At 47.6% G+C, this 25,686-nt stretch overlaps 1 protein-coding gene and 1 long non-coding RNA gene across 5 annotated transcripts in view; both read left to right on the forward strand.

Annotated features, from left to right (window-relative positions):
• The window catches only part of PCYT1A (phosphate cytidylyltransferase 1A, choline), a 39,338-nt gene that overhangs the window by 7,703 nt on the left and 5,949 nt on the right, over window positions 1–25,686 (forward strand). For 3 of the 4 annotated variants that reach the window (XR_014547896.1, XM_083612875.1, XM_083612876.1), the window contains exons 2-8: window positions 8,139–8,291; window positions 13,389–13,488; window positions 18,021–18,137; window positions 20,901–21,052; window positions 21,613–21,691; window positions 23,681–23,823; window positions 24,459–24,647. Coding sequence is in view for 3 of the 4 variants with exons in the window: in XM_083612875.1 (XP_083469001.1) it covers window positions 8,139–8,291; window positions 13,389–13,488; window positions 18,021–18,137; window positions 20,901–21,052; window positions 21,613–21,691; window positions 23,681–23,823; window positions 24,459–24,647 (933 nt within the window). In the remaining variant the exon portion in view is untranslated. Of the gene's footprint in view, window positions 1–6,850; window positions 7,272–7,546; window positions 8,292–13,388; window positions 13,489–18,020; window positions 18,138–20,900; window positions 21,053–21,612; window positions 21,692–23,680; window positions 23,824–24,458; window positions 24,648–25,686 lie in introns of those variants that run through there. The other variant, XM_083612877.1, reaches the window with a different exon arrangement.
• On the forward strand, window positions 18,144–19,402 carry LOC310762304. Its single transcript, XR_014547944.1, has 2 exons — window positions 18,144–18,503; window positions 18,554–19,402. It is a non-coding gene; the product is annotated as an uncharacterized lncRNA (long non-coding RNA).

Genomic DNA, 25,686 nt, shown 5'->3' on the forward strand with positions numbered 1-25,686 from the left:
AGGGGGATTCCCCCTCTCCCCAAGGAACAGCATATTCAGCTCTGCCACGTAAATACTTACAGATTTGGTATGTATCAGTGTCACGGTATGACATTGAAGGTTTGACAGGCATTTAGGATGAGCTGTGTGAAGTGCTTTTTGAAGGAAGGTTGTCACTGTTCAACAGGGACGCAGGTGGCGCTGTGGGTAAAACCTCAGCGCCTAGGACTTGCCGATCGTATGGTCGGCGGTTCGAATCCCCGCGGCGGGGTGCGCTCCCGTCGTTCGGTCCCAGCTCCTGCCCACCTAGCAGTTCGAAAGCACCCCCAAGTGCAAGTAGATAAATAGGTACCGCTTTATAGCGGGAAGGTAACGGCGTTTCCGTGCGCTGTGCTGGTGCTGGCTCGCCAGAGCCGCTTCGTCACGCTGGCCACGTGACCCGGAAGTGTCTTCGGACAGCGCTGGCTCCCGCCTCTCAAGCGAGATGAGCACGCAACCCCAGAGTCGGACACGACTGGCCCGTACGGGCAGGGGTACCTTTACCTTTACCTTTAGCCACTTTTCAGACTTTGAACTGCATGAGATGTTTCTTAGGTGCAGTGACTGTAGGATTGCAGCAGTCCCAAATAAGTTCATATCTACATCTCTATTGTGCTGCCACAATAGTAGCCCTTGTCCAAGATCTATTTTGCTGTTCTAAGTGTGGGGTTTTTTCTGCCTTGGGCTTTCTTTGCAATGGTCTCAAATTAGTTTTGTGGGGAGACCGCGGTATAATTTAGATCTTGCAGCACTTATATCGACATCTTTGTGCTTCTATATCCATTGCCTTTATGAGAGCCGAACCTCTGAGGTAGCAAGAAATGATGACAAAAGGTTCTGTGGCAATAAATTTTAATGATATATTATGGCATTAGCTTTTGGGGATCAGAGTCGCCTTTATCAGATGTGTGAAGTGATAACTTCAATGGGTAGGTGAATATACTCTTGGGTTGAGAGGGAATTCATTACAGGCCAAGGCCAAAAGGCAAAGAAAATGCAAGATGGAATGGTCTGTGTGTCACATGGAAAGCCTGTGGGAGAGCGGGTTAGATATCATATGCCAGGCATGTCGATCGCGATCTGCTGGTCGATCACGTAGTGTTCCTGGTCCACCCTCTTCCTACTGCCCACACTGTCTCCTTCCAGTGTTTATTTCTTGCAACAGCTGCAGTGAGTGCTCACCTGCTAAGTTGCTTTGCATGTTTTCCTTTCCTCATCACCTCCCACTATAATGCATAAAGAATTAGCCTACACTTTTCCATTTCACCACCGCACAATCATAGAGGTAAATCTCTATAGACACAATTTTCTCTTTAGTCCCTTGAACTGTTTCTGAAACAGCTTGTGGGAGGAAGGCATGCAGAGACGGAAGCAGTTCAGCAAGTGAAGGACAAAGGCTGCTGCTGTCTCTCTTCTCCCCAGCCATCTGAGTTGTTCTGGAAACTACAGAGAGAAGTGTCACCAGAGAAGCAGTGGCTCGATGACAACCACTTTGTGACTAAGAGGCTTGAACCCTTCTATCCTTAGTTGCAAAATCCATTCCTGAGCCCAGGCTCTCAGAAGTAAAGTGTCTGTCCCTCATGACTCACTGTGCTGGGTCAAAGCAGTGGTGACCTTGCAAGGCAAAGCCAGCCAGTGCCTCAGAAAAAGAAAGCGACACATTCCTCTAAACTAAGGAATGAGTATTCACATTGGTCTGCAACAGCAAAAAGTGGACATCCTGAGAAGAGAGAGTAACCCAGATCCAAGTCTCTTTGGTTTTTATTTTTCTTTGTTGGACTATGCTGGCCTTAGGAACTGCCATTGGAACATTCCAGGCCTTTAATTATATTAGCCTTGCAAATAATTTTATAGGGGGTGATCACTCATACATCCCTACTTACACCCCAGCGGTTATGTAGTTCACCTTTCTGATTTTCTTCCATCTTTAAAGGGCTGCACCATATGTGGTGCTGCTGAAATTTGCAACTTGGGCAATTACATGATGGCAGTTGCAACCTGTTCCAGATGAGTAGCGCATTTAGTATCTTCAGTCGCATCAGCTTCTCCTCTGGATGAAAAAAAAACCCCAGAAAGGCGGTGACATGAGTTTCAAATGCAAATATATCCCCAAACTTCAAAAGATGTGATCACAGCATGAGGTTTACATTATCAAGTACAAATAACAGCTGCAGGGAGATTATTTTTGGAGACAGTGACCTAAATGAATGAGCATTCCCTTTAGACCTCAAAACCTGATTTTCCTATAATTGCGTGCCTGCAGTTGCTGAACGCTCCAATTGTTTTAATTGTGACGTGGATATTGTGCTGCTTGCCACAGAATATATCCCCACTTGGACAACTGCCAAGGAAGTATAAGGGCGTGGAGCTTGCGGTGGTCAGAACGACCTGAATTAAAAGCCTGGTTGCTTCTTTGTCTTGACTGTCCTGAAATACTTCCTGGTGTTGCAGAGTTTGCTTTTGCTGTGGTTTTTGTGTTAAATAAAGCACAAAGGATGGCAAAGACCTGCAGGATGGCAGAGACATGCAGAAACCAGTTTGGAGAATCTTGCCCATTAACCATAAGATGAACGTAAATGAATAGGTTCTTCGCCTACATCAGCAAAGGAGAACCTGTAGCCCTGCAGATTCTGTTGAACTCTTGTTATCACCCATCCCTGCCAGCATGACTACTAGTCAGGGAAAAGGAGAGACAGGGAAGGGGGATCATAGCCAATTGATAGCCTTATTCCCCATGAATTTGTCTAATCTTTTAAAGCCAGGGCAGAGGTCATCGCTGCATCTTCATATCCACATCTATAAGACCGTTCTAGATGGGAGTCTCGTGTTTATTTATTTCATGTTTGAATCGTTCCACATAAAATATCCCAGAGGGATTTAACAATAAAAACAAGTTCAAGTCCAGCATAGATAGGCTGGGATGAAAATCTGCACTTAAAAGACTTAGTGGAAAAGGAAGATCTTCAGTATGTGCCCAAAATATAATAGAGACAGGGCTTCTCTGATATGTGAGACATGGGAAGGGCTGGAGACTTTAAGGCATTCTAAACATTTGTTTATTGGGAGAGGTGCTGACATTGAGTAAGGACTTTCTTCGGTGTGAGGATGTATAAAAATGTTGCTATATTATTTGTCTTTACTTGCCTTAACTATATCCAGTTCTAGGCATTTATTGGAAAAAGAAATAATCTTTCTTGCCTTGGGAATTCGTCCAGCGAACAGCTGGCAGAATGCAAGATTTGGGTGTGGATTTGCTCAGCAGGCGTGTGAGTCAGCGAAAGAGGTATTACAGTATTGGCAGCAAATCATCGTGCCTGGCACTGCGTGGGTGAGCTGATAACTTAGAAATGCAGAACTATCCTGTCTCAGTCTCAGCACTGGAACTGGAAGCTCTGCAGGGTATGCAGATTTTGGGGTTTGACTCTCCTACCTCTGCAATTAGGTCTTTGGCTAAAGCTCACTTGTGCCCCCATGAAACTGCCCTCCAGGCAGCTGTTTGTAGGCATTTTCCAGAGGGTCTTCTTCATCCTTCACCTCCTACTGATAAGTAGCAAGATTTTTCCACCAGGCTCCCTCTGCTTCCCTTATCTGAACCAGATCCTTTCCAACCTACTTTGCGGGGAAAGGTGAGCTATTTCCTCATTCCATTGCTTTGTTGATACTTTGCCCAGAATGCTGGATTATCAGGCATTGTTAACAGCGTGCAATTTTTTTCTGGGTATCAAAACCCACTCTCAGTGCAAAGACCAGCAAACTTTCACTCACTTTGAAAGTTTTGAAACCCGCGGCAAGCATTCTTTAGCAATACAAGAAAACATGCCTTTGATTCCGGACCCGTGAAAGGTCTGCACAGGTTCTGCTTTTCAGCCTGGAACCAGTTTCTCCCTCTTGTCTTTCAAACCTCCTGTTTCTCTCTGTTCCAAGGTGTGCAAAGCTCTGCTCTTTTCCAGATATGTTGGGCTTCACTCCAGAAGCATGGACAAGGCCCATGGGTTCCATCTTGTCTATGTACTCTTGCGTCCCACTTGGTATGAAATGTTGGGGCTCTGTGGTGTACATTGGCTGCCAGCAGCTCTCCAGGGTTTCAGATAGGAGTCTCTCCCCCCAGGCAGTGTTAGAAACACATATACTGTATATAAGCTATGCAGGTGCCAAATGGCTCCTCAAACCAAGGTTACAGTCACCAAAATGGAATTTCTAGTTTGCATTTTTGGGCAAGACGGATCTAAAGTTTTATTTTTCAAATGATGAACCTACTGTGAATCATTCTCAGTTAAACACCTGGCTAGCTCAGATGATAACCTTGAGGTAAGTTAAGAGCTCTGAGAACTTAAAGAAGAAAAGTCACTTTATCTCGGGACAGTCCATATCATGGGTAGGCAAACTAAGGCCTGGGGCCAGATCTGGCCCAATCGCCTTCTCAATCCAGCCCGCGGATGGTCTGGGAATCAGCATGTTTTTACATGAGTAGAATGTGTCCTTTTATTTAAAATGCATCTCTGGGTTATTTGTGGGGCCTGCCTGGTGTTTTTACATGAATAGAATGTGTGCTTTTATTTAAAATGCATCTCTGGGTTATTTGTGGGGCATAGGAATTTGTTCATTTCTCCCCCAAAAATGTAGTCCGGCCCCCCACAAGGTCTGAGGGACAGTGGACCGGCCCCCTGCTGAAAAAGTTTGCTCACCCCTGGTCCATATATATATTGGCCTATTCCGACCTCTTTTACTTAATGGCTCCTGCTCCTGCTCAGGCTGCACAGAAAAAGCATTTTGATTCCAGAAATCCATTCTGATTGTGCAGATAAATTACAACTGATAGAATTCTACAGGGTGGGGCATTAGTGTGTGAAAACAGTCAAGATCCAATGATCCCCAGGCAAACACCTCCAAAAAGTGGAGATGTCGGGCGCTATCCTGGTGCCCAGGCATCATCACTTGGTTGCAAGTAGCCAAGTAGCAGATGCTCTACCACCGGTCCAGTGAGGAGTGTGGCCAGTTCTGGTGACCAGGCAGAGAGAGCCTGAGGTTCCCTAATCCCTGTCTCATAAAGTGAGGAATGCAGGGGGTGGTTGTGTCACAGTCCCATACACAGCACCGTAAACATGAGATCCAGCAAAAAGAAGTTGGCGTGGGTGTGAACCGGTTCCCAAGTGGTTAATGTACTGGCAAAACAAGTTAAGTGGTATACATTAAACACCTTAAAGAGAGCTGGGATGGGCCAAGGCAGAGCGAGATGAGCCAGGCTTGTCGTTCCTGTGTTCTTGTATTTAGCCTCACAAAAAGCCCTGTGTGCTGGTTTTACGAGAAACCCATTTTGGGAATATTCTAAAGACGTTTCCTCTGTAAGTTAAAGAGAAAGCGGTCAAAATTTAGCAGTGCCTCAAAGGTCAGGACGAAACCTTCTATACAAATATTCTGCTGTTGAATTGGTGTGGTTTAGTATTCAGATTTGCACCACTGTTTAGGAAATAAATATTTGAAGACATATAATTTGAATAATTTGAAGACATATTATTGCTTGTTAGCTGCCCTGAGCCCAGCCTTGGCTGGGGAGGGCAGGGTATAAATAATAATAATAATAATAATAATAATAATAATAATAATTATTATTATTATTATTATTATTATTATTATTATTATGAAAAACTGGATTTAAATCAGTTAATTTGCCCTTTTTCCACTGCTGACTTAAATAGTCAGCATGACTGTTGATATTATATTGCTTGGAGTTAAATCAATATTGAGCTACTGTTGAAAACAGGATGCTGGACTTAGAGGGGCGATCTGGTTCTGCAACGATCTGCATAAGATTCTTGGGTCCATTCTCCTTATGACTGAGGTTGGGTTGGTGGCACTGCCAATTTTTGCAGTCGGGGGCTTAACACCTCTTCTGGGTTTTTGACTGAAGCTGAACTCTGATTATCAGGATGCAGCGTGTCTTGACTGATACTGGTCTGGTTCAGACGTAACACTAAGCCACTGTTTTTTAAGTTATGGTTTATTAAATCATGACTTAGCATTACGTGTGAACTCTGCCCAGCAGCTCAACTATGGTTTGTTTATTGCCAACATACCATGATCTGAAGCTATGATTTATTGTTGGCTTGTTTTGTTTTAACCTGCAGGTCCTTGACCTTGGTTTGTTCATCCACCCCACGCAAGCCATTGTTTGTTTGATCCTGGCATAACCCATTGTTAATTCATGGTTTGTTGCATTATTTGATGTTAACCAGGCTATTGTAAGTTATGCATAGTAAGGAATGCAGGATTCAAATGCCCTCAGGCAATAGGGTCACAGGGCTATTAGCCTCTCCTATCTAAAACAATAGTGTGCCTGCAGCTGTTTCTGGTTTTGCCTCTTCCCAACAGCTCACTGCAGAACATTTGCACAAAATGAGACATTTAATGAGCTGCTCATGGTTATACGGGGCAGGGAAATTTCTGCCAACAGAATCCAGAAGGAGGAAATGGTTGCATCTCCTCATTTTGGAAGTGCTGTTAGGAGACTGAGCTAATAGGCCGTCACAGCCCCCTCTGGAAGCGAGTTCCCTAGTTTGACTATGTGCTGCATAATGAAGTACAGTGGTACCTTGGTTCTCGAACTTAATCCGTTCCAGGAGTCTCCTGAAACCTTTCAAAAACCAAGGCGCGGCTTCTGATTGGCTGCAGGAGCTTCCTGAACTCAAACAGAAGCCATGGAAGCCACGTCGGACGTTCGGCTTCTGAAAAAGGTTCGCAAACCGGAACACTTACCGTACTTCGGAGTTTGCGGCGTTCGGGAGCCAATTTGTTTGGCAGCTAAGCAATTCGGGAACCAAGGTACCACTGTACTTTCTTTTACCTCTCCTAAATCTTTCAACAACTAATCTTCCAACTTCTATTATTTATTTATTTTTTAAAAAACACCAATTTTCATTGGTTTTTAAACAAATACAATAACCATTAAGCACTTATCCAGCAGTATAGCTAACGGTGTTTGTTTGATCCATTGTCTCTGGGCATACGGTCAACATTCAAGCAGGTTACTTAGCATAACCTCTCCACTGAGACTATTAAGCGGTTGGTGTAAGAAGGTCTTGATTTTAGCCATTCACGTGGTTCAAGAAAGGGGTCCACGTTTCTAGGAAGCTGCATCTATCCATTATGCCTTTAATTGCCCTCTTGTGTCTGGTGAGACACTCAGACATTGCTGCGTCCCAGATACTATTTCCCCATAACTTGAGGGGCATTTCAGTCTGGTTCTTCCATTGCTGGTAAGGGTAAAGGTAAAGGTACCCCTGCCCGTACGGTTCAGTCGTGTCCGACTCTGGGGTTGCGTGCTCATCTCGCTCTAGAGGCCGGGAGCCGGCGCCGTCCGAAGACACTTCCGGGTCACGTGGCCAGCGTGACAAAGCTGCTCTGGTGAGCCGGCACCAGCGCCGCACACGGAAATGCCGTTACCTTCCCGCTATAAAGCAGTCCCTATTTATCTACTTGCACTTAAGAGTGCTTTCGAACTGCTAGGTGGGCAGGAGCTGGGACCGCTGAGCTACTGCTAATCGTGCTGCGGTCAGTGAGAAGCCTGCTAATTCACTGTGGTCCCAATGTTCCTATGTAGAATAGAGTCTGTGGAAGCCCCCAGGGAGTCCTGCAACTGCAGAGGAAGCTGAAAAGGTTGTGCCATGTCGCTGGGACCTTTGGAAGAGACAGGTCCTCGGCTGATTTTGGTTAAGGTCTCTGCTTTGTATCCGTCCCGTCCCCCAACAGCTCAACCTTTTGCCCACTGCTTTTCACGGAGTGCTAAAATAAGCCCTGCCACTGAGTTCTCTCTCCGCACACCCCCTTCTCTCTCTGTTCTTGCATTCCTGCTGGGTCATGGGAGAAAGACCTTCCTGGCTGCCAGCTGGTTTTTACTGCCCTCTTGTCACTATGGCAGATAAGAAGCGGCTCAGAGGAGGACTCAAAACATTCCCACCTTGACCCTCTTCCGCTAGAAAGCCTGCTGGCTGTTGGCAGCTCAGACGATCTGCTCCTCTGATCAACCCACAACACACAGAGTCCTTTTCTGGCTGCTGGTTTCCCCCCACCCTTCTTCTTTTTTATATTTTTTTAAAACAACCACGCCTCATTCGCTCCCGCAGGTCTTTCCAGCCGAGCTGCCGGACGCAATTCGCGGGATGGAACCCCAGGGCTCAGCCAGGCTGAATTCCAGGAAAAGGAGAAAAGAAGGGGTGGGCCCCAACGGGGCGGCCGAAGCGGATGGCATCCCCTCCAAAATGCCACGGAACTGCTTGGTAAGTAAGAGAAAAATGGACAATTCTGGCAGAAAGTTTCTGCTTAATGTTTAACTTAATGACGCATGCTGAGCTCCAGCCCTTTCGGAGCCAAAAGCAACCCTCCTCAGCTAACTTAACACTTACCAAGGATAGATTTTAAAGAAGGGTTTTTTAAAAATAAAAATAAAAAAGCAATATCAGAGCTGTGGGCATTGCTGTTTTGCTTCCTGCTTCTTTTAACAGCCAGGGCTCTGGATTGCACATTGTGCCAAAGCGATTCAAGGTAAAGGGACCCCTGACCATTAGGTCCAGTCGTGACCGACTCTGGGGTTGCGGCGCTCATCTCGCTTTACTGGCCAAGGGAGCCGGCGTACAGCTTCCGGGTCATGTGGCCAGCATGACTAAGCCGCTTCTGGCGAACCAGAGCAGCGCACGGAAACGCCATTTACCTTCCCGCCAGAGCGGTACCTATTTATCTACTTACACTTTGTGCTTTCAAACTGCTAGGTTGGCAGGAGCAGGGACCGAGCAACGGGAGCAGCTCACCGGGGATTCGAACCGCCGACCTTCTGATCAGCAAGCCCTAGGCTCTGTGGTTTAGACCACAGCGCCACCCGCATCCACTAGCAAGGTCTAGTGATTCTAGACCTTGCTTAATGTGCATAATGTCGCGTTTGCCAATCCATTGCCCTCCAGATGCTTTGAACCGCAACTCCCGTCAGCCCCACCTTTCACGGCCACAATCACGCCAGCCTAGGCATGATATGTCCCTGCTGGCAAGGGCTGATGGGAGTTGTAGTCCAAAACATAAGGATGGCACCAGGTTGGCAAAGACTGCTGTAACGTGATGGCTCCCTACTGTCCCTTCTCAAGAGAAGAATTCCTTATTCAAGCAATCATTCTCTCTAGCTGTCATCTCAGATTAGGACTTCTCAGCTGATGCACCCGGTAACCTTCCTTCCTCATATCGGATTGCAGTGCTCTGCCCTTCTCGGCTGTCTCTCCCCTGATCACTGGCTGTGTCTCTGACCCAAACTGGAAAGCACAGCTGAGAAGTGGTTGTGGAGCTGGAATCTCTCCAAGTGGACTGGTCCAGTCCCAGAGGCAGCATCATTCTTCCCCCCCCCCCAAAAAATGTTAATTGGTTTTCACAACATTATAAACAAACAAACAAACAAACAAACACATAAGACAAACAAACATAAATCATAGCCTTATTGAAAATTACACTTATTAACATTGTTAAGTGACTTCCTCGCTTCCCCTTGGTTGAATTTCATTGCATATCCTTTTAACGGTTTTCGAAATCACAGTTCTTATAAAATTTAACTTAAACATTAACATCCTTAAATCTTCACATTATGAAATTAAACATATTAATTCATCACTTAACATAAATAAAATCCTGAGCCAATTAAGTATCTGCAAGCTGTTTTCAGTTAATTTAACTTAACATATTTAACTAAGTAATCATTAAATTTAATCCACTCTTCCTGATACTCCTCCTCCTTCTGGTCGCGGACTCTTCCGGTTAGGTCGACTAGCTCCGAAAAATCCGTCTTCTTCATCTGCCATTCTTCTATCGTTGGTAATTCTTGGGTTTTCCACTTTTTAGCTAACAAAATACGAGTAGCAGTTGTGGCATACAAAAATAATTTAACATCTTTCTTGGGCAATTCCAAACCTGTTATTCCAAGAAGAAAGGCCTCTGGTTTCTTTATAAATGTATATTTCAACATTTTTTTCAATTCATTATAAATCTTTTCCCAGAAGTCTTTCACCTTGGGGAAGGTCCACCACATATGATAAAAGGTTCCTTCCTTTTCTTTACATTTCCAACATAGATTGTCAGAGTTATGATATATCTTTGCTAATTTTACAGGAGTCAAATACAATCTGTACATCATTTTCATTATATTTTCCTTTAACACAGTACATGCGGTGAACTTGACCCCTTTCTTCCACAATCTTTCCCAGGCAGCATCGTTCTTAACAACTAAGTACTGCAACAAAAGGTTGCAGTGCATCCCCGGCCCCCAACAGGATGTGTTGCTGTTCCTGAATGCCAGCCTTCTAGCTGTGGCTTTAGAGAAGGGGTGGAGGTGACCAAAATAGGGCAGTGGCGGCGGCAGCAGCAACTGCCAGAGAGTGAAATCCAACTGCAGGGCTGTTGTGTTGCAACTGGACAAGGAAGGGGGTGTGAGAGGCTCTCTTGAGCATCTTCCCCCCATGCTTTCTGCACAGACATCTCCTCTCTTGGGATGCAATAAGCTGTGAGGGGTTTGAGTGAGTCACTTCACTCTCGGCCTCTCAGATTCCCCATTTTCTTTTCCAGCTTAACAATCAAGATTCTACGGCTCCTGGGACCAGTGAGCCTGCTCAGCCTCATTTTAGAGATCTTATAATAATAATAATTTTTATTTATACCCCGCCCTCCCCAGCCAAGGCCGGGCTCAGGGCGGCTAACATGCAATAATAAAAACAAGTTGAATGAATACAACTTAAAAACAAGATTAAAATACAACAATTAAAATATTGAAACATTAAAATATTAAAATGCAGCCTCATCGCAGGAGGAGAAAGGAAAAAGAAAGGGGGAGGGAATCAAATTGGCTCCAAGCCAAAGGCCAGGCGGAACAACTCTGTCTTACAGGCCCTGCGGAAAGAAAGCAGATCCTGCAGGGCCCTGGTCTCATGAGGCAGAGCGTTCCACCAGGCCGGGGCCAGTGTTGAAAAGGCCCTGGCTCTGGTTGACGCCAATCTAACTTTCTTAGGGTCCGGGATCACTAGGGTGTTGCTATTTATGGACCTTGAGGCTCTCCGTGGGGCAGACCGGGAAAGGCGGTCCCGTAGGTACGAGGGTCCTAGGCCGTGACTTCTGTACACTTGGAGGTCCCCACCCCCAACACACACACACACACAAAGGAAAATACGTGATTCCTCCCATCTTCTCTCTCATTGGCTCCATTTTTTTACAGCATGGGGACACTGAAGGATGATAAACACAGCGCCAGAGAGAGGCCCTTGTGGTGGGTTTTGAGGAGGAATTTGTAGAGAAAATGCATATTAAGCTTCTATGCCTACAGCTCCTTAGTTTTTTTATCATGATTCCAGCTCTGAATGCCGGGACAAGAAAGGGGTAGCAGCGGAGAATGGAGAGAGAGAGAGAGAGAAAAGAGACGAAAGAGGTTCCTTTGTTTGTTCCAGAAAAAGAAGTAATAAGACAACAGTGGTATATGAAACCTTCGGAATCTCTGGATTTTATGTGGAATTAGTTCCCACGTTCCACAGCAAGTGAAGCTGAATTGCAAATACAGTGGTGACTCTGTTTTCCAGTGTCTCGGAAGCCGAACGTTTTGGTTTTCGAACGCCGAAAACCTGGAAGTACAGTGGTACCTCGGGTTACATACGCTTCAGGTTACAGACTCCACTAACCCAGAAATAGTACCTCGGGTTAAGAACTTTGCTTCAGGATGAGAACAGAAATCGTGCTCTGGCAGCGCAGCAGCAGCAGGAGGCCCCATTAGCTAAAGTGGTGCTTCAGGTTAAGAACAGTTTCAGGTTAAGAACGGACCTCCGGAACGAATTAAGTACTTAACCCGAGGTACCACTGTAATTGCTTCCATTTTCGAACGTGCCTCGGAAGTCAAAAAGCTTCCGTTGCGTGTTTTTCAGTTTTTCCCATTGAACTTGCAGCCAGCCCTTTGCGCCTCAGTTTTCGAACGTTTCGGAAGTCTAACGGTCTTCTGGAATAGATTACGTTCAAGAACCAAGGTACCACTGTATATATATAACCCTGCACTTCAGCAAATTGGGTCACTGGGCCATCTCATCCTGTTCTCGACTGACAGTGGCTCTTCAAAACATCAGTCAAATGACTTTCCTGCTACCCAGGAACGGAAGAGCCCTGTAGCTGAATCAGGCCCCTCTAGTCCAGCATCCTGCTCTCGCAGGGGCCAGCGAGGTGCTTCTGGAAATCCCCCAAGCAGGGCCTGGATGCAGCAGCGGCAGCTCCTCCACTCTTGTGACTTCCAGCAACTGGCGTTCAGAGACACGCTGCCTCCTGACGGTGGAGAGAGAAGGCGTCCGTCTTTGAGAGCCATATCTCCCACCAATTTGTCTCATCTTTTAAAGCCATCCAGATTGGTGGCCATCGTCACATCCTGGTGGGAGTGAGTTCCGTAGGTTAACTACGTGCTGCATGAAGAAGAGCTTTCTGTTGTCTGTCCTGAATCTCCCAACAGTCACCTTCATCGGATGAAGTGGACGTGGCGCTCTCTGAAAGCGTGAGCTCTGTGACCCCTTCAGACACTCACTTGCTGCAATCCTTCCGTAGCCTTGGGCCTGGTGCCTGTTTGGTCTGTTTTCAGGTCTGATTCGGTGCTGAATCAAGATGCCCTTTCGCCCCTCTGTGTTTTTTTTTATATATATATAATTTTTTATTAAAGATTTTCTTGTTTTACAGAAGTAAGTGTAATGTCTCTCATATTTTTTCCATGTAACATTTTTACAAATCCATTTCATTTGTTGAGACATTAGGGGGAGAAAAGAAAAAAGAAGAAGAAGGGGTGGAGGGAGGGAAGATGGGTGGGGGTCGGGTAGCGATGTTTCTGTTATGCTTAGTGTATGCAGGGTTTGGTGTCAGCGTTGCTTGTGCTGTTCACTTGTGTTCCTTTGGTGGTGAGAGAGGTTGGGGTTGGCCTAGGGAGTGGTTGTTCGTTTGTGGTTGGCTGTGGTGATCTTTGTTATCATGTGTGAGTGGGGTGGGTGGGTGTTTTGGATCAGGTTAGCCATATTGATTTGTATGCTGTTGGTGGATTATTGTCATTGTCTTGTTGGGCTGTGTGTGTGATAAAGGGGAGCCATACCGGGGTGAAGGTGTCTTCTTCTGTTTGTCCCCGTGTCAGTTTCAGTTTATTGGTTAATTTTTCTAGTAGGGCTGTTTCCCATACTATTTGGTACCATTGGTCCATGCTTACTCCTGACAGGTCTCTCCAGTGTCTGGTTATGGTGTTTCTGGCTGCTGAAAGTAGGTGGGTTATGAGTTCTTTGTGGTGTAAATTGCCCCTCTGTGTTAAAGCTCACCTACTTTCTTGATATCCTTTTATAATTTAGGGTCTCCGGGAGCCAGCCCCATTTTCCGATGAGCTTGAAGTGGACTACAGCAAGCCATACATCCGAGTAACGTTTGATGAAGCATTAAGGGGGACGCCATGTAAGTAATTCTCAAAGCGCCCAGTTTTGAGTAAGTGGGGAGAGGGGTTTATTTTGGTCCAGCCCCTCTCAGCGGTGACTTGAAGGGATCTGTGGTTTATGGAAATGATGATGATGAATTACTTCTTTTATGCCCCACCTTCTCCAAGGAGCTCAGGGTGGGGTTACATAGTTCTCTCCCTCCTCAATTAACCCTCACAGCAACCCTGTGAGGTAGTTTAGCCTGAGAGGCAGTGACTGGCACCCAAGGTCACCCAGCGAGCTTGATGGCTGAGTGGGGTTTCGAACCCTGGTCTCCAAGATCCTACTCCAGGGGTCAGCAACCTTTTTCAGCCATGGGCTGGTCCACTGTCCCTCAGACCTTGTGGGGGGCCGGACTATATTTTGAAGAAAAAAAATGAACGATATACAATATCTTTATTGTCATTGTCCCATAAAGAACAATGAAATTGAAAAACTACATAAAATATTCAAAAACCCCTAAAAACTCTGAAACCCCATTTTAAAATACACTATACTATAAAATACACTATACTAAAAAATACATTATATTATAGAGACCCCTTATGCTGCATTTAGAACCAGAATTGCAAGTTCCTATACCCCACAAATAACCCAGAGATACATTTTAAATAAAAGCACACATTCTACTTACGTTAAAAACACCAGGCAGGCCCCACAAATAACCCAGAGAAGCATTTTAAATAAAAGGACACATTCTACTAATGTAAAAACACGCCGATTCCTGGACCGTCCGCAGGCCAGATCTAGAAGGCGATTGGATTTAGAAGGCGATCCAGCGCCTGGGCCTTAGGTTGCCTACCCCTGTCCTACTCCAACCCAAACCACTACATTTATTATAATCCCCTCATCTTTCTCCCCTATCTCCTTCTCCACCCCATCTGGGTGAGTGCCAGCTGAGAGGTCCATATATATAGCAAAACACAATAGCTGCTCCCACACTCGCTCATTGTCCCTATCAAGGATGCTGTGGTCTCAAAGGGCTATATTTAATTCTTATCGTAACACCCTTCTGGATCCATCAAAACTGGAGCAGCCTTTAGCAAGATGGGGTTTTTTTCCCCCTTTTCTCTGCCCTCCCAGCTTCCTTCTCAGCAGAGATTTGCCCTCCTAATCCCCAGTCAAGAGTTCAGGAAGGCAAAGGGAGGGTTTGCCACTGGGCTTCCTTCTGCTGACTTGAGTGCAAAGTGCAGAGCCCCACCTCACAGTGCAGCTGCGAAATCCCCTTAATCTCTCTGCTAATACCTGCGAAGTCACGGGAGGCGAGGCTGAGCTTGCCCTTTCAGTCTATCAGATCAGAGAGCGGCTTTGTGGCCTCAGCAGGTGGGCGGTGCCCGGCTCCTGTGTACCCGAGAGCAGGGAAAAGGCCGAGGATAGGGGAGAGGAGGCATAAAGCCAGAAGAGGATCCCCAGTCGCTCAGAGAATCAGCAAGCAAACCTTCCGAAAGGTCATGGCTTGAGTTGGCCTAGCCTGTTGGTAAAAGGAATTCTAGTTGGATGGGTCCCCCAAGGGTCATCTAGTCCAACCCTCTGCAATGCAGGAGGCTTCCTTGGCCAGTTTCCCTCCTGCTCCTTTCTTTGGCTTGTTATCTCCCGCTTGGACTACTGCAATGCGCTCCACGTGGGGCTACCTTTGAAGGTGACCCAGAAACTGCAATTAATCCAGAATGTGGCAGCTAGACTGGTGACTGGGAGTGGCCGCCGAGACCACATAACACCAGTCCTGAGAGATCTGCGTTGGCTCCCAGTACGTTTCCGAGCACAATTCAAAGTGTTGGTGCTGACCTTGAAAGCCCTAAACGGCCTCGGTCCAGTATATCTGAAGGAGCGTCTCCACCCCCATCGTTCAGCTGAGATCCAGCTCCGAGGGCCTTCTGGTGGTTCCCTCATTGAGAGAAGCGAGGTTACAGGGAACCAGGCAGAGGGCCTTCTCGGTAGTGGCGCCCGCCATGTGGAACGCCCTCCCTTCAGATGTGAAGGAAATAAGCAGCTATCTTATCTTTAAAAGACATCTGAAGGCAGCCCTGTTTAGGGAAGTTTTTAATATTTAATGCAGTATTGTTTTTAACACTCAATTGGGAGCTGCCCAGAGTGGCTGGGGAAACTCAGCCAGATGGGCGGGGTATAAATAATAAATTATTATTATTATTATTATTATTATTATTATTATTATTATTATTATTATTTGGCCACAGCTGGGTCCCCTGTTCAAGACCATTTGTAGAGCACAGAGTTAATCTTTGGAACTCACTCCCCCAGGAGGCAGAAATGGCCTCGGGTGGCTTTAAAAGGGGACTCGACCAATTCATGGAGGAGGGTGTGGCTCTCGATGGCTGCTAGTCACAATGGCTCCAGTCTGCCTGCCCTGTGGGGGTGTCATGGCTCAAAGTGACAGTTGCCCCTGCTCTCGGATCCTGCTTGTGGGCATCACAAAGGAATCTGACTGGCCACTGCCAGAACAAGCTGCTGGACGAAAGGGGCCGCTGGCCTGACACAGCAGACTTCCCTTATGTCCTTATCTCCAGGCTCCAGGCTTGATAAACAGCCCTGATTTAGCCTTGAACTGGGGGTCACAGGCAGTTTGCCGCTTTGGGCGATGTTCATTTGTACAAACATAAGGAGAACCTGCCAGGTCAGGCCAAAGGCTCGACTAGTCCGGCACTCTTCGGACGGTGCCCAGTCCGGCACCCAACCAATGGCCGAGGAAGAACATAGGCATTGTGGCTACTAGCTCTTGGTAGACTTAACTTGCATGCATTTATTTACCGTATTTTTCGCTCTATAAGACGCACCGGACCATAAGACGCACCTAGTTTTTGGAAGAGGAAAACAAGAAAAAAAATATTCTGAATCCCAGAAGCCAGGACAGCAAGCGGGATTGCTGTGCTGCGATCCCGCTGGCTGTCCTGGCTTATGGGATAGCCGCGCACAGCCTCTCATCCCCTGCCCGGGAGAGGCTGCGTGCGGCTAAGGCTCCCCCAAGAGCCGTGCTCCCTTTGAAGAGCTCACAGACTGTGTGTGCGGCTCTTGGGGACTTTTCCCCGAGGAGGGAGAAGGGCAGAGCCTCCCGCTTGCATTCGCTCCATAAGATGCACACACATATCCCCTTCCTTTTTAGGAGAGGGAAAGTGTGTTTTATAGAGCAAAAAATACGGTAATCCTCATTTACAGCCGGGTGGCCGTCACTGGGTGGCTGTCACTGACTCTATAGGAATTTGGTCAGTCTCCCCCATTTCCTCAAGGCATGGGTCCCTCTTGCACAGGGGTCAGCAAACGTTTTCAGCAGGGGGCCAGTCCACTGTCCCCCCCTTGTAGGGGGCCAGACTATATTTTGGGAAAAAAATATGAACGAATTCCTATGGCCCACAAAAACCCCAGAGATGCATTTTAAATAAAAGCACACATTCTACTCATGTAAAAACATGCTGATTCCCGGACTATCTGCGGGCCGGATTTAGAAGGTGATTGGGCCAGAACTGGCCCCCGGGCCTTAGTTTGCCTACCCATGCTCTTGCACATGGATATCCTTCCTGAGTATGTTGGAGCCGTGAGACACAGCCGCATATGGAAGGGTTTTGGAGGTTGAGTTTACAGCAGGACGGAGTTGCTCACAATTATGCTGGTTCCCAAAATCCTTGTGCCACGTTGAACCTGTTTTTCCAGGTGTATTTCATATGCTGAAATTTCCCTGGAAATTGCCTATTTGAGTGGATCTCTTATGACCAGTGAAAATCTAATGGGTGCCAGAAAGTCATTACACCCAAGGGGGTCCTTATTGCTGATGCACCAAGTAGCTGAAGCTGGAGGAGGAGGAGTTTGGATTTGATATCCCGCTTTTTCACTACCCTAACGAGTCTCAAAGCGACTAACAATCTCCTTTCCCTTCCTCTCCCACAACAAACACTCTGTGAGGTGAGTGGGGCTGAGAGACTTCAGAGAAGCGTGACTGGCCCAAGGTCACCCAGCAGCTGCATGTGGAGGAGCGGAGACGCGAACCCGGTTCCCCAGATTACGAGTCCACTGCTCCTAACCACTACACCACACTGGCTCTCCAGTGATTAGAGATTAGGGAAGTCTCCTGATTGATTGCTGCTACTTTTGCAAATGCTCTGGGTCTGATTGTGTCATAGAGTTGGAAGGGACCCCGAGGGTCATCTAGTCCAACCCCCTGCAACTGCAGGAATCTCAGCTAAAGCATCCAAGACAGATGGCCATCCAACCTCTGCTTAAAAACCTCCAAGGAAGAAGAGTCCCAAGGGAGACTATTCCACTGTCGAACAGCTCTTGCTCTACTTGGGAGTCTCCTTTCTTGTAACTTGAAGCCATTGTCTTTGTGGATTTGCCTGCAACCAGGAACTCTGAGGACTTGAACAAAGGAAGCTGTGCTTCATGTCGCTGCAAAGAGAACCACTCTAGTGTAGCAGACAGAATATTGGGTTTGGGGTTGGAACAGGCTCTTGGGGAAGCCTTAAAGCACCTCACTAACAAGCTTTTCCTTTTTCCTCTTCTTAGTGGACAGACCAGTCAGGGTTTACGCCGACGGAATATTTGACCTTTTCCACTCTGGGCACGCACGGGCCTTGATGCAGGCGAAAAACCTCTTCCCAAACACGTACCTGATTGTAGGGGGTAAGGCAGAGCTCCTTTGACTCCATAAACATTTTGGAGGAAAGCTACCTGGCTGGGGGAACCACGCATGATATGTAAGAAGCAAGTAGAGGGAATTTTTTTCCTTCCTCTCTCATAATGCTAGGACTTGGTTAGATTCAGCCAGGGATCTTGATTCAGGAGAAGATTCAGAGCAGACAAGAGAAAGTACTTTTTCCCCTGGAGGAAATACATGGCCCAGAAGACAGCCAAGGAGGCTTGTCTAAAACGTAGGACCCCAGAGAGTGTTAAGTTGAAACTGATCGAACCCACAGCTGATCTGTATCACTTGTGCAGAAAAAATGAACAAGTCAGTATGTGTTCCATTGCCATTTCAGAGCAATTAAGGTTTCATTCCATTAAAGTGTGTCCAATGCGAAAGTGGGCCCTTCTCCAAGTTGGCCATCATGGCAGTCAAGTGTTGGCTATATTGGGCTGTCTTTATATCCTGCTGTCTTTTGTCTGTTCCATCTGACCAGATGTCACAAGGGAGGCTGTTCCCTCCCTGGGCTCCAGATACCAGGCAAAGCTTCCTTCCTCCTTTTCCTGGGATACCGTAGCGTTTTAGCACAGTTTTATTGTGCAGTTAGCTCTCTGTACAGTTTATTTCTGAGTGTTTATACAGTTCTTAAAGTAATGCATACTGCTATTCCAAAAAGTGCCATTCCTTGTATACAGTGGCTTGCGGAGATTTCTGAAAAAGCAAAACTCGGCCCTTTGTACCAAGAAGTGTTGGGGGGAGGGAAGGTGTTGATGGGAGCGTGTGCACTTTGTTTCAGCCGGAGATGTAGTTTAAGGGGTTAAGCCAAAACCATAGAATCATAGAGCTGGAAGGGACCTGAGGGTCATCTAGTCCAACCCTCTGCAATGAAGGAATCTCAGCTATAGCATCCAAGACAGATGGCCATCCAAACTCTGCTGGAAAACCTCCAAGGAAGGAGAGTCCACAACCTCCAGATTAAATCCATTCCACTGCCAAACAGCCCTCACTGTCAGAATGTTGTTCTTCTTACAAGAATCTACTTTCTTGTAACTTGAATCCATTGGTTCAGGTCCTGTCCTTCAGAGGAAAGAACAAGCTTGCTCTATCTGTCACATGACAGCCCTTTAGCTATTTGAAGACAGCTATCATATCTCTTCTCCATCTCCTCTTATCCAGGCTAAACATACCCAGGCTCCCCGGGAAGGTGCCATATCCTGAATCAGACCTAGTTTTGGCAGAATTCGTATCTTATCTATTCTCCCAAGTAACTCTTTAGATAGCCAAAGGCAATGATTCTACTGGCGGATTTATTTGGTTCTGAAAAATAAGTATAGTCTCTTTCTGTTAAATGTTTATATCCATGCATCTTTTATATCCATATTTTCTAGCATTTCAAAAAAACAATGTGGCATCTTTCCTTTTTTCCCCCCTCTCAGTCCTATTGTTCTGTCCATCTCAGGGTTTGTTACCTAATTAAATCTCCCATGAGGATCATTTTTTTCTTCTGTGTATTCCAGCAACATTTTTTCCTAGTTCTTTGAGGAATTCTACTTTTTTTTCATTGGGTGCATATATTCCAACTAGGATAATTACTTCTTGAAGTAATTTCGGGACCGCCTCTCCTGGTATGTCCCACAGAGGAACTTACGGTCTGCAAATAAAAACATCCTGAAGGTCCCAGGCCACAGAGAGGTTAGGCTGGCCTCAACTAGAGCCAGGGCTTTTTCGGCTGTGGCTCCAATCTGGTGGAACGCTCTGTCACAAGAGACCAGGACCCTGCGGGACTTGACATCTTTCTGCAGGGCCTGCAAGACAGAGCTGTTCCACCAGGCCTTTGGTCAGGGCGCAGCCTGACTCCCTCCTCTGGCAATCTTCATAGAACTTTAGCCTAATGGTTGCCATCAATTTGAGTTGAATTAATTTTATAATGAAATGATTTTTTTTATGAAGATATTTATTAAGATTTTCCATTTTATACAAACCAAGAAAAAAAGGGAAAAAATTAAAAAGAAAAAATATTAAAAACACATAAATTTCATATCTTATTTTTCAATAACATATTTCCCTGACCTCCTCATACCTCCCCTTCTTGTATTCCAGTTCAAATTGTTCATCCAGCAAATCCTTATCTCATAGCATTACAGCTAAAAGCCTTATTTTCTATCCATCTTCTTAAATTATTGTAACTTATACTTTTACTTATATACAAAAAAGAACTATTTTTTCATATTCTTTTATACCATTACAGCTGATAACCCCTTAATTTCAATATAATGAAATGATTTTAGAATGTTGTACTATTTTATTGTTGTTAGCCGCCCTGAGCCCGGCTTCGGCTGGGGAGGGCGGGATATAAATAAGATTTATTATTATTATTATTATTATTATTATTATTATTATTATTATTATGTTTAATTCTAATTATTATTATTCTCCCATTGGAGTCTTTATGTACATATCCAGAATCAGACCTGTGGTCCATCTAACTCAGTACTGCATACACTGACCTGCAGCAGCTCTATGGGGTTTTCAGTCAGGGGGTCTCTCCCAGCCCCCTGATGTCAGGGCTTGACCCCGGAGCCTTCTGCATGCAGCACAGATGCTCTGTCCCTGAGCTGCAGCCCTTTCCTAGGTGGCGCTGTGACACCACAGGGTGTTCTAGGCGGGAGCTCCGGGGAGGAGGCGCCCCAGCGAGGACGGGCGGGGTTGCTTAAGAGGCCCAGAACTCACCTTCTCACCCGTTGCCCTTTCCACGATTGCAGTCTGCAGCGACGAGCTGACGCACAACTTCAAGGGCTTCACGGTGATGAACGAGGCCGAGCGCTACGACGCCGTGCAGCACTGCCGCTACGTAGACGAGGTGGTGAGGAACGCCCCGTGGACCCTGACGCCCGAGTTCTTGGCTGAGCACAGGGTAAAAGAGCCTCTGTGAAAGGGGGTTTGGAGGGAAGGGGGCTGGGTCCCTTGTAGCTCTTCCAGTCCTTAGCCTTACGGCCAAGTGGGATTCTCTGAGCCGTGGCAAAAAGAAGAAGAAGAGTTTGGATCTGATATCCTGCTTTATCACTGCCCTAAGGAGTCTCAAAGCGGCTCACAATCTCCTTTCCCTTCCTCCCCCACAACAAACACTCTGTGAGGTGAGTGGGGCTGAGAGACTTCAGAGAAGTGTGACTGGCCCAAGGTCACCCAGCGGCTGCATGTGGAGGAGCGGGGAAGCGAACCCGGTTCACCAGATTACGAGTCCACCACTCTTAACCACTACACCACACTGGAGCCAGACTCCATTCCTCCTGGGGGGGCGCCCTAGAGATCTGGCCAGTGGCAGCACAATGGGCTGAAAGGCTTCCCTGCTCTGTGTCTCTGTGCCAGTCCCTGCTTGGTGCCCTCATCTACCAAGTCATGGGTTCTGCTGCAACCTCTTCTCTGCTGCCCAGACTCCGCTGTTTTGCTAATGGTTCTTGCTGTCCGATCCCACAGATCGACTTTGTTGCCCATGATGACATCCCCTACTCCTCTGCCGGCAGCGACGATGTCTATAAGCACATAAAAGAAGCAGGTGAGCTTGTGTCTCTGCAGTAGAACCACCCAGCCCTCCCGTGATGCCCTCTGGGGAGGCTTGGGGCTGGCTCCCCTCCAGGCCAGGGATGTGCAGAGCCTCTTCATTTCCCTACATGCTTCTAGAGCAGGCTTTCCCAATCGCGAGTCTCCAGCTGCTGCTGGACTACAACTCCCATCAGCCCTAGCAAGCAGGGATTATTATTATTATTATTATTATTATTATTATTATTATTATTATTATTATTTATACCCAGCCCTCCCCAGCCAAGGCCGGGCTCAGGGCGGCTAACAAGCAATAATAAAAACAAGTTGAATGAATACAACTTAAAAACAAGATTAAAATACAACAATTTAAATATTGAAACATTAAAATATTAAAATGCAGCCTCATCACAGGAGGAGAAAGGAAAAAGAAAAAAGAAAGAGGGGGAGGGAGTCAGATTGGCTCCAAGCCAAAGGCCAGGCGGAACAACTCTGTCTTACAGGCCCTGCGGAAAGAGATCAGATCCCGCAGGGCTCTGGTCTCATGAGGCAGAGCGTTCCAGCAGGCCGGAGCCAGAGTTGAAAAGGCCCTGGCTCTGGTTGAAGCCAATCTAACTTCCTTAGGGCCCGGGACCACGAGGGTGTTACTATTTATGGACCTTGAGGCTCTCTGTGGGGCAGACCGGGAGAGGCGGTCCCGTAGGTATGAGGGTCCTAGGCCGATGATGGGAACTGTAGTCCAAAAACAGCTGGAGACCCAAGTTTTGGAAACTGCTCTAGAGGATAGGACTGTCAGGGGCTACTAGCCATGAAGTCAGACGCAGTGATGCTTCTGAATCCCAGTTGCTGGAAACCACAGGAGGGGAGACTTGCTCTTGTGCTCGAATCCTGCTTACAGGTTTCCATGGAAGCGCAGGTTGCAGCCGCAGGAAAGGTGGCATTTTGCCACCTCCGACGTATTAAGCAGTTGGTCCCTTACCTTTCTCGCCCTGATCTGGCCACAGTGATCCATGTGACGGTCACCTCCAGGCTTGATTATTGTAACTCGTTCTATGTGGGGCTGCCCTTGAAGCTGTTCCAGAAACTCCAGCGGGTGCAGAATGCCGCGGTGAGGCTCCTTACGGGGTCCTTGCCACGGGATCACATTCATCCAGTGCTTTACCAACTGCACTGGCTCCCGGTGGAGTACAGGATCAGGTTTAAGGTTCTGGTTTTGACCTTTAAAGCCCTATGTGGCCTAGGACCCACATACCTACGGGACTGCCTCTTGGTATGCCCTGCGGAGAACCTTAAGGTCCACAAATGACAACACTTTGGAGGTCCCAGGTCTCAAGGTGGTTAGATTGGTCTCAACTATGGCCAGGGCCTTTTCAGCACTGGCCCCGACTTGATGGAACGCTCTGTCACAAGAGACTAGGGCCCTGCGGGACTTGACATCTTTCCACGGGGCCTGCAAGACGGAGCTTTTCTGCCTGGCCTTTGGTTTGGACTCAGTCTGACCCTTCTGTTTCCCTCCCCTTATGGTTTTGATTTATGGGCTACTTGTAAAATGAGGCTGCATTTTAAATTGCATTTTAACCTGTATTTTAAAAAATTGGGGGTTTTCCCTATTATGTTTTTATTGCAATTTTAATGGCGTTAGCAGCCCTGAACCCAGCTCTGGCTGGGGAGGGCAGGGTATAAATAAAAATTATTATTATTATTATTATTATTATTGGCGTCTGTTTGGCCAGTGCTGGACTAGATGGGCCATTGGAGAGCAGTGAATTCAGGTGGGAGGGGAACGCAGGGGCTGGGGGCTGTGAAGCCCGAACCTGCTTCCTCCTCCTTTGTCCCCCCCCCTTTCCCTTCCTCCCCACCCCACATCCCCAGTCTTCCTCATCCTGCTTATGGGAAGCCTCCAAGAAGGGTACAGGGCCTTTCCAGATTGCATCATGTCGCCATGTGCACGGAGCCCTCTTGGGTCGACTGACTGCCTGCCCAACCCTCTCTCCATCTGCAACAGGAATGTTCGCACCGACTCAGAGAACCGAAGGGATTTCCACGTCGGATATCATCACTCGCATCGTCCGCGACTACGACGTCTACGCCCGGCGGAACCTGCAGAGGGGCTACACGGCTAAGGAGCTCAACGTCAGCTTCATCAACGTGAGTCCGGGGACCCCCAAATCCCACGAAATCCAGATCTTGCCACCCAGAGAAACACATTTCTGCATCTGCTTTGAGTCTGTGACAGAGCGAGGTGTTTTCTGTGTGCAGAATTTGGCCCTTCTGCCTAGTGCTGTCCCCAAGGCTGCCGTTTTGCAGCGGATGCCACCAACTTAGCCCTAACCCGTGATGCCTGTGGATATTTTCACCCGCTCCCGTTGCGAGAATCTCCTGATATGATGTTTTCAGAAAGCAGGGGGCAGAGACTGCTCTTTGCTTCCTCCGCTCCTGCCTGACACTGTGTGGAGTCTGTGTGTTATCTATGTAGTGACTAGATGGCTGAGTCAGAGCTGTAACACTTGTGCAAGTCAGTAACCTTTTTAGTTTTAGTTTGCAGTAGCTATTAGAGATAAAAGAAGTTATGCTTCACAGCTTTCTTCCATGTTGTTCCGAGTTTGGTACTCACAATGGACAGTTGTGAGTCCAGTGCACTTGGACCTGCTTTCCAGGAGTGGAAGGTCTCTGGAAGTGCTCTAGTCGCCTAGCCCAGTCGGGGCAGAACCAGTTGCTGAGCCCAGTCGCTGGCACCGGCTCAAAGGCATACTGATAGTGGCGGCCTCTCTCTTTTTTTGCAGGAGAAGAAGTACCACTTGCAAGAGCGCGTGGACAAAGTGAAGAAGAGGGTGAAGGACGTCGAGGAGAAGTCCAAGGAGTTTGTGCAGAAAGTGGAGGAGAAAAGCATCGACCTCATCCAGAAATGGGAAGAGAAGTCCCGCGAGTTCATTGGCAACTTCCTGGAGATGTTTGGCCCCGAAGGAGCTCTGGTAAGGAGACAGCAGCGTCAGACGCCTTCCGCTCCTCTGCCTGCCTTGTCTCAGGGCTTGCATGCCCGTGGCCCAGCTGCACTCTGCACGTGTGCCTGCACCCTCTGGGCCAAACGCAATCGCGCTGAACAAAGACTGTACAGTGGTGCCTCGCAAGACGAAATTAATTCGTTCCGCAAGTTTTTTCTTCTTGCGAGTTTTTCGTCTTGCGAAGCACGGTTTCCCATAGGAATGCATTGAAAATCAATTAATGCGTTCCTATGGAGACCGCTTGCCAGGCTGGCGGTGCGGAGAAGGGCTTTTCACCCCACCGCAAGCCTTCAGGACAGGTACGGGAACAGAGGGGAAGGCGCGCAGCGCTTCTCCTCTGTTCCCGGGGCTTGCGGTGGGAGGAGGGTTTTTCCTCCCCACCGCCAACATTCAGAACAGCATTCTGAATGTTGGCGGTGGGAAGGAAAACCCTCCTCCCACCGCAAGTCTTCAGGACAGCCATCCGAAGGCTGGCGCGGGGAGGAGGTCTCTCCGCCCCACCGCCAGCCTTCGGAGGAGGTCCGAGGACTGGGGAAGACGCGCTGCGCTTCCCCGCTGTCCTGGAGATTTCCCTATGGGCTTTCGTCTTGCGAAGGAAGCCCATAGGGAAATTCGTTTTGCGAAGCGCCTCCAAAACGGAAAACCCTTTCGTCTAGCGGGTTTTTCGTCTTGCGAGGCGTTCGTCTTGCGGGGCACCACTGTATGTCCTACATAGAACTTTAGACCCCAAGGCCACAGGTGGAGCCTCTCTTCTGCATCCGCAGCAGCCCAGGTTTGGTCTTTGGCATCTGAGGATTGAGCAGCATGGAGGAGCTGTGAGCAGCCCCTGGTGGGCGGGGCCAGGGGCAAAAGTGGGCAGGGCAACAGGTGTCACTCAAAGCCAGGACGAGGTGTGCTGGTCCCGTGGGCTACCCGAGAGGCGAGGTCCAAGTCTGGCCCATGGTCAAAGGTGCAACAAGGAGGCAGTCCGTTGTAGCTGAATCAGGGAGCAGGGCAGGGAGTCGGGTGA

Source organism: Podarcis filfolensis (genome assembly GCF_964270895.1).
Source record: "Podarcis filfolensis genome assembly, chromosome: 5".
NCBI classification, from domain to species: domain Eukaryota; kingdom Metazoa; phylum Chordata; class Lepidosauria; order Squamata; family Lacertidae; genus Podarcis; species Podarcis filfolensis.